Source organism: Myotis brandtii, unplaced genomic scaffold (genome assembly GCF_000412655.1).
Source record: "Myotis brandtii unplaced genomic scaffold, ASM41265v1 scaffold902, whole genome shotgun sequence".
Classification (NCBI taxonomy): Eukaryota; Metazoa; Chordata; class Mammalia; order Chiroptera; family Vespertilionidae; genus Myotis; species Myotis brandtii.
In genome coordinates this window covers 30,441-38,390 of record NW_005371709.1, presented here as the reverse complement: position 1 = coordinate 38,390, position 7,950 = coordinate 30,441, and the positions used below count along the sequence as shown (strand labels likewise).

The 7,950-nt window shown below is 53.3% G+C and overlaps 1 protein-coding gene across 2 annotated transcripts; it reads left to right on the top strand.

The window, feature by feature from the left end:
- The first annotated feature begins 18 nt into the window (after positions 1-18).
- LOC102254481 (chromosome unknown open reading frame, human C10orf2) lies at positions 19-5,221 on the top strand. Of its 2 annotated transcripts, XM_005885334.2 has the most exons (6): positions 19-2,006; positions 2,185-2,217; positions 2,338-2,425; positions 2,531-2,638; positions 2,948-3,089; positions 4,011-5,221. In XM_005885334.2, the coding sequence occupies exons 1-6, from the start codon at positions 764-766 to the stop codon at positions 4,323-4,325; spliced, it is 1,929 nt and encodes a 642-aa protein (XP_005885396.1). In that variant the 5' UTR covers positions 19-763; the 3' UTR covers positions 4,326-5,221. The 2 variants fall into 2 exon arrangements, with proteins under 2 accessions (XP_005885396.1, XP_005885395.1); XM_005885333.2 differs by having other exon boundaries at positions 2,185-2,425.
- Positions 5,222-7,950: the final 2,729 nt, after the last annotated feature.

The following is a 7,950-nucleotide window of genomic DNA, read 5'->3' as shown; positions in this document are numbered from 1 at the left end:
GGGGAGGGGGCGGGGCTAACCCGGGCTTCCGGTTCCGGGGGCACGCGCCCCGGGGAGTTTTGATTCCGAGGTCCTGGCGTGTGGCGCGTGCGAGTGAGTGACCCACGTTGCGAGCGAAAGTCATGAGCCGCGAGTGGTGACACGCGGCCAGGCTCGGAGCGGCGGAGACCCCGCGGGTGACCTGGAGGGAAGACACGCGCGCGGGTGGAGAAGGGGCGCGGAGAGGGGCGGGAGCCGCACGGTGGCGCCCTAGTCGTATCGTTTCCTTTGGGGACAGGAGCCGCGGAGGGAGCCCCTGCTTGGGGAGCTAGAGCAGAGAGGACGCCGGGGGCTGCAGAGATGAGGACGACGCAGAGACGCCGTGCCGCGGAGGGAGCCCCTGCTTGGGGAGCTAGAGCAGAGGGGCCGCGGAGAGGACGCCGGGGGCTGCAGAGAGGAGGACGACGCAGAGACGCCGCAGAGGGCAGTAGCGGTGGAGAGAATCTGGAGAAACCGTAATCGGTGAAGGTCTGCGATGGGAGAAGCTGTGAAGGGGCCAGACAGGGACCGAGGCGTGAAAGGATCGTGCAGATGGCCTGGGGTACAAGTAGCAATGTAGAAGGGCCGAAGAGGATTCAGAGAGGTGTGCATGAGGGAGAAGTTTGAAGAAAGGGAGAAGCCACCTAGGGTGCCGTGTGGAGCATCCCTAGGGTCTGACTACGGAAGGTACCTGCACCAGGCACCTAAGGCATCGGAAGCAGGGGCTTCCGCCATTTGACTAGGAATGTGGGTCCTTCTCCGAAGTGTGTACCCCCTCCGTATCCTGCTGTCCCTGCGCGGGAAGTGGATGGGTTGGAGGGGCCTGCCTCGAAGCTTGGTCCCAGGCCCTCCTCGAAGACGGTACAGGAAGGAGGCTCTCCCAGCCCTGGACGTGCCAGTGTTGCCTGTAACTGCAACGGAAATCCGCCAATATCTGCGGGCACACGGGATCCCCTTCCAGGATGGCCACAGCTGCCTGCGGGCACCCAGCCCCTTTCTGGGAGCCTCGCAGCTCAAGGACCAGACTGGTGCTCCCACTTCCTTCAGCCTCTACATTAACAAGACCACCGGCCGCTTTCTCTGCATGACCAGCCTAGCAGAGGGCAGCTGGGAAGACTTCCAGGCCAGCGTGGAAGGGCGTGGGGATGGAGATAGAGAGGGAATCCTGCTGAGCGAAGCCCCAGGAGCTGAGGACAGCGAGGAGATCCGGAGGATCTGGGACCGAGCAGTACCTCTCTGGGAACTGCCTGAGCAGGAGGAGGCGCAGCTGGCTCGGGCGATGTTTGGCCTTACCAAGGTGACAGACGACACACTCAAGCGTTTCAGTGTGCGGTATCTGCGGCCTGCTCGGAGCCTTGTCTTCCCTTGGTTCTCCCCTGGAGGTTTGGGATTACGAGGCCTAAAGCTCCTAGGGGCTGAAGGCCAAGGGGATGGAGTGCACTATGTGGAGACCACCATTCCTCGGCCTGGTGCCTACCACAATCTGTTTGGATTACCGCTGATCAATCGTCGAGATGTTGAGGTGGTACTGACGAGTCGTGAGCTGGACTGCCTGGCCTTAAACCAATCCACAGGGCTGCCCACTCTTGCCCTTCCCCGAGGAACAACCTGCTTGCCCCCTGCCTTACTTCCTTACCTCGAACAGTTCCGACGTATCGTGCTCTGGCTTGGGGATGACCTTCGGTCCTGGGAAGCTGCCAAGTTGTTTGCCCGCAAACTGAACCCCAAGCGATGCTCCTTGGTGCGGCCTGGGGACCAGCATCCCCGCCCCCTGGAGGCCCTAAACCGAGGCTTAAATCTTCCTCGAATTCTGCGCTCTGCCCTGCCCGCTTGGCACAAGTCTATTGTGTCTTTCCGGCAACTTCGGGAGGAGGTACTAGGAGAACTGTCAAATGTGGAGCAGGTAGCTGGCGTTCGCTGGAGCCGCTTCCCAGACCTCAGTCGTCTCTTGAAGGGACATCGGAAGGGCGAGCTGACAGTCTTTACAGGTTACCCTTTGGGAAATCACTGCTTGGGTGGTGGCAGAGGATCAGGTGACATGTGGGTTTGGACTACTGTAAATGTTGAGGGGGTTTTTCCTCCCAACTTTGAGGCCCTGCTCCATGTCTTGGTTTCAAGGGTAGGACTTCCCTCCCTCACCCAGGTCTGTGTTCAACCCCCCTGCAGGGCCAACAGGCAGTGGAAAGACGACATTCATCAGTGAGTATGCCCTAGATTTATGTACCCAGGGGGTGAACACGCTATGGGGTAGCTTTGAGATCAGCAACGTGAGATTAGCTCGGATCATGCTAACACAGTTTGCTTTGGGGCGGCTGGAAGAGCAACTGGACAAATACGATGAGTGGGCCGACCGCTTCGAGGACCTACCCCTCTATTTTATGACTTTCCATGGGCAACAGAATATCAGGTAAGATTCCCAGGCCTGGGGTTTTTAAAGAATGGGAGGGCAGGAGAACAGACCCTGGGGTTTTCAGAATGCTGGCTTGAACTCATTGCCTCTTCTTCTTCCCAGGACTGTAATAGACACAATGCAGCATGCGGTCTATGTCTATGACATTTGTCATGTAGTCATCGACAATCTGCAGTTCATGATGGGTCACGAGCAGCTGTCCACGGACAGGTGACGTCCTTTTGTCTATCTGGACCCACTTGGACACACATGTCTTCTCAGGCAGCTGGCCCCCAGGACTCACACTGCACTCTCTTGTTTTCTGACACATGTCCAGACATACCCCACTCCATGTCTTTATGAGGCGTGGGGTGTAGCAGCAGGAAGTATGGACAGGGACCTAAGTGTGAGTCCTTGGATAAAGAAAAGTATAGAGTGGGGTTGTAGTGCTTTGTGGAGATGTGAGTGAATCAAGAGTATGTGTATATTCTTGTCCTGTCGATATCTGATAACCTCTTTGCTTTGTTGGGGTGGGTGCAGGATTGCAGCTCAAGACTACATTGTTGGGGCTTTTCGGAAGTTTGCGACAGACAGTAACTGCCATGTGACACTGGTCATTCATCCCCGGAAGGAGGATGATGATAAGGAACTGCAGACAGCATCCATTTTTGGTTCAGCCAAAGTAAGTGACCTTTAGAGGAGCCCGAGCTTTGGAAAGTAGAGGGGCAGGTGTGACCAGGCATAGTCCTTAGTCAGCCTTAAAGCATCTTGACTTCATCTGGAAGAGGCAGCTGGGGCCATGACATGAGGAATATAAAGGCGAATAATTGTAGGTCCTTTGCTCTCCTTCCCCTCCAGGAGCTCACATCATCTAGTGGGGAAAACAGTGAGACAGTGATTACAACTCAGTGTGATAAAAGTGATGATAGGTAGCACAGGTATTTGGGGAACAAAGAGAAAAGACATCTGAGTCATCCTGGGGTATCTGGGGAGACTTCCTAGAGGAGGTGTCAGTAAAGGTTGGGTTGACTTTTGGCCAATAGTGGGTGTTTAATCACTAAATGGGAGGGCCTTCTGGGCAGCAGGACCAGCCCAATCCTGGAGCTTCCGAGGTACACTGAATGCCTATTACATGCCAGGCCTGGGCTGGGCACAGGGAACACAGGGTGAGGAGCACAGACCATGTGCTACGATAAACAAACATGGAGCTGGGGAAGAGACTAACACTGAAGTAGAAAGATGGTGGTGCCTTCTTTATTTATGGGGATTAAGAATGGTCTCTCTGATAAAGTGAGACATTTACACTAAGACCTCAATGATAAGAAACTGGGGTTGAGTGGGGTGATGGGCTGTGTAGGAGAAGTGTTACAAGCAGAGGGAACAGCAGGTACAAAATCTGGGGGTGGTAGCAAGATTGCTAAGGAACTGAAAAACTCGAATGGCCCCAGCATCATGGTCAGTAGTTCAAAAAGCTTTGATGAAAAGGGAAAGTACTTTTTCCTTTCCCCATTCTTGCCACTTCTCCCTACACGCTCGACCTTCATTTCTGCTTCTCTCATATGTCTTCTCACTGCTCCTTCATCCTCTGCTCCCTGTCCCTCAGGCAAGCCAGGAAGCGGACAATGTTCTGATCCTGCAGGACAGGAAGCTGGTAACTGGGCCAGGAAAACGATACCTGCAGGTGTCCAAGAATCGTTTCGATGGAGATGTAGGTGTCTTCCCACTTGAGTTCAACAAGAGTTCTCTCACCTTCTCCATACCACCAAAGAGCAAGGCCCGGCTCAAGAAGATCAAGGATGACAATGGCCTAGTGGCCAAAAAGTCCTCTTCTGGTAAAAAGGGGGCTGTGCCCCGGAACTCTGAGACTTTCTCGGGTGAGGCCCCCAACCAGCCAGACCCCTCCCAACTTTCAAGGTGAAGGAGGTACAGAGTAGGACACTGGAACGAGCCTGACAGGACAGGTTGGGGCATAGGCTCTTCCTTGGCCCTCTGTCCTGTGGTCCTAAGCTATGGGCCCTTCTCAGTGTGAAGGGCCTAGCCTAGGGCAGGGTCCCCTAGTGAGAATTCAGTTTAGCAGATATTTGAGAAACTACTGTGCCAGGCTTTGTTCTAGATCTGGGAATACAGCACTGACAAGACAGATGAAGTCCCTGCCTCCACTGAAAATGCAATCTGGTGAGAGGACAAGATAAGTTAATGGACAAATAAACACAAAACATAATTTCAGGTAGTGAAAAATTCGATCAGAAAAAAAAAATAGTAATGCGACAGTGCTTACAGGCTAGTTTAGATTAAGGTCTGAAAAGGTGTCTCAGAACAGAAGACCTTTGAGCTGGGGCCTAAAGAACTAGTATTGAGCCATGTGGACATCTGGAGAAAGAGGGATCCAGGTAGAAGGAAAAGGAAATAGGCCCTGAGGTGGGAATGAGCAAGTTGAGTTCGAAGCAGTGAAGTCAGGCCCCCTGAACCTGGAGAATAGGAGACTTCTTGCCAAAATTCCAGCCTAGGCTTTCGGAGCCACAGGATGACATGGTGGGTACCAAGCTCCTCCGCTCCACACTCTGGAGCCTGCTGTGCGGTGGCACTCACTATCATTGGATCCTAGGTCCTTGGCTCTGTAACATCAGGGCCCTGTAATGAAGGTGGAAGCTTGGCCAGAGAGCCATGGAAGGAAGCTGTGAGCCCAGAGTGCCTGCCACCTGGACACTGATTGTATGGAATGCTGCCTCTGACCACTTGAGTGAGTGCAGACATAACTTTTTGTAGAGCCTTTCCCAGTTTTATTGAAAAAAAAAAAATGTTTTTTCTCATTGCCTTTGTTTCTGTGCTGCTTCTTATTTGTCCACTAGGTGTCTCCCCAGTCAACTGGATTTTCTCACTTTGAATTGGGAGTGGATGGGTCCCCTCCTGTCTGAGCTCTGTGCTCCCAAGGAAGCAAAAGCATTAAAGGGCCTTCACACACGCACTCCTTTACACCTCTTCTTGGCCTAGGGAAGACAGGATGGTGCCTCTTTATCCCTGTTTTCCCTGAGGATCTTCATATGACTCCTCTCACCAGACCACATGCCTAGGCTCTGCCTAACCTGCTGTCTCTCTGTGATATGAGCCACTCACTGAGCTCTCAATGTGGACTCAGGCTCAACATATTCTTATCTGGCCCCCCGTCCATTTTCACCCTCCTGTACTACTTTTTTTTAATACAGTGGGGCCTTGACTTACGAGTGTCCCGACTAACAAGTTTTTTGAGATACCAGCTGTCTCTCGGCCGATTTTTTGCATTGAGTTGATAGAGTAATTTGAGTTAACTAGCTCGGTCTCAGAACGAATTAAACTCATAAGTCAAGGCCCCACTGTATATTTTATTGATTTTTACAGAGAGGAAGGGAGAGGGATAGAGAGTTAGAAACATCGATCAGCTGCCTCCTGCACACTCCCTACTGGGGATGTGCCCACAACCAAGGTACATGACCTCGACTGGAATTGAATCTGGTACCCTTAAGTTGGCAGGCCGATGCTCTATCCACTGAGCCAAACTGGTTAGGGCCTCCTGTACCTTCTTAGCATTTCTCTTATGTTAGTGTGTGTGTTGGAATACATAGGGCACACACACACATACACACACACAATTCTAGAAGTTTGAGGAGAGGTATAGGACTCCTCATTTTTAACAAGGAGATGGGAAAATATGAGAGACCCTGTCAGAAATATTCCTAAATGATGACACCTGCATCTCATTTCCTCTGATATCCTAAAGTCCCAGTTTTCCTTTAGATTTGCCAGCAAGTGTGGTGAGAATGCAAGACGTTCTGAGGGGCCTGGGGAGAAAGAATCCTTTTGTAAGGTTGGGAGATTGGTTCCCTCTCTGAAGCAGGGCTGCCTTACCAAGGTCTCCCTGTTAACCCAAGAAGGGGCTTCTGGAACCCTGTAGAAGGGTCTGGGATCTCTGGTCCTTTATGTGTGAGAACTATGGCTACAATTGTCTCCTGAAACACAGAGCAAAGCTGTTTTCTGGGGGGAAGGGAGGAGAGAGCTCCTCCAGGGCCTCCCTTCTTGGGGGTCTCTCCCAGACTGGCTGGAGCCAGGCCTCCTAATCCTGCGGTAATCATTCCCAGCCGCTGGCTGGTCTAGGCCTCATCCAAGGTCTCTAACACTGAGTGTTAGCCATGCCTTCCAGATGTACGCCACCAGGTCAGTCCTACCTATAAGGACATGGGTTCCACATTCTGGTCTCCCTAGAATGCCTGACCTGTTCTCAGGAAATCCTTTAGGGGTTTCCATTAAGGGACCTTTGTGAGAACTCTGTGAATTGGGGATAGAGGGCTTGTCTGTTCGTCTTGCCCACCCTCCTAGCAGACATCCCCTCGTAGCACAAACCAGAATGATGGGGGTGGGGGACTTTAGGGGTTTCCATTAAGGGACCTTTGTGAGAACTCAGTGAATTGGGGATAGAGGGCTTGTCTGTTTGTCTTGCCCCACCCTCCTAGCAGACACCCCCACATAGCACAAACCAGAATGATGGGGGTGGGGGCGGGGGAGCTAATGCTCCCCGAACCCCACACCTTATACAAACTCATTGCATTTCACAACTGTCAAACTCCTCACCTCAAGGTGAGCCCACAATGTGTTCAGGAGTGCTTGGAGCCTAGAAAGCAGTGGGAGGGATCCCTGAGAGCCACTGTCCCTGTACCCAGCCAAAGTGAACTGAGGCAAAGTGCTCTGCCCATGTCCACGTGGATGTTAAGCGTCTCCCTGAGAGCTCAGGAAGGGCCTGGCCAAGCAGGGCCCAGGGGACCTGCAGCCCCTTCTTCAGCTTCAGTATCAGACTTGGCTGTGAGGGGCCTGTTTTGGTCCTCCAGCAGCTTCTTTACTGTGAATGGGTTTGGGAAGGGACTACACGCCCTGGATTCTTGCTGTCCAAGTACTAAGGCTATAAATATGGCCCAGATAGCTGTAGACACCACAGGCTGCCTTAGGTGCCATGGAGGGAGGGAGCCCTGGGTGCCTCCCTGAAATACAGGCCAATTTCCTGTTTGTGCCCGTGGGTGGGACTTTATGAGTTTAAGGGAAGCCAGGCTATGCTCTGTAAGGAACCAGAACTGGCAGCTTGCTCACCTAGGCAGACACCTACTCCAAGGGCGAGCTAGGTGCTGGTTCTGCTTAGGCAGCCCCAACCCAAGCTGTGAGGGGGAGGAGAGGCGGGTCTGTCTTGGTGTAACCCGAGCCTTCTTTGTCTGCTTCCCAGGGATTTCCCCGTGTCTGGGAGTGGGCCGAGAGCGGACCAGGTTTGACAGAGCAGGGATTGGCGGCAGGAAAGCCCTATAGCCAGCTTGGTTAGGACAGCCAAGTAGGTAGCTTAGCTCTCAATCACGTGCTACTCGCCCCGTCCCCAGGTCTAAAGCCAAATCAATCCAGTAAGTTGTGAAGCCAGAGGGCAGCCTCGGGCCACCTCCAAGCTACTGCGGGGCTGGGTTCTGGGTCGGCTGTTGAGGGGGTGCGGGGCAGACCACTCCCTTCCTTGGGTCGGGGGCGCGGCCTCAGCGGCC

What these genes read in the sequence shown, in the direction of transcription:
- LOC102254481 (XM_005885333.2), top strand. Translation starts at nt 764, where the DNA reads ATGTGGGTCCTTCTCCGAAGTGTGTACCCCCTCCGTATCCTGCTGTCC. An exon ending in GAGCAGCTGTCCACGGACAG is followed by an intron (nt 2,639 to 2,947) that starts GTGACGTCCTTT and finishes GGGTGGGTGCAG; the next exon opens with GATTGCAGCTCAAGACTACA. An exon ending in CCATTTTTGGTTCAGCCAAA is followed by an intron (nt 3,090 to 4,010) that starts GTAAGTGACCTT and finishes CCTGTCCCTCAG; the next exon opens with GCAAGCCAGGAAGCGGACAA.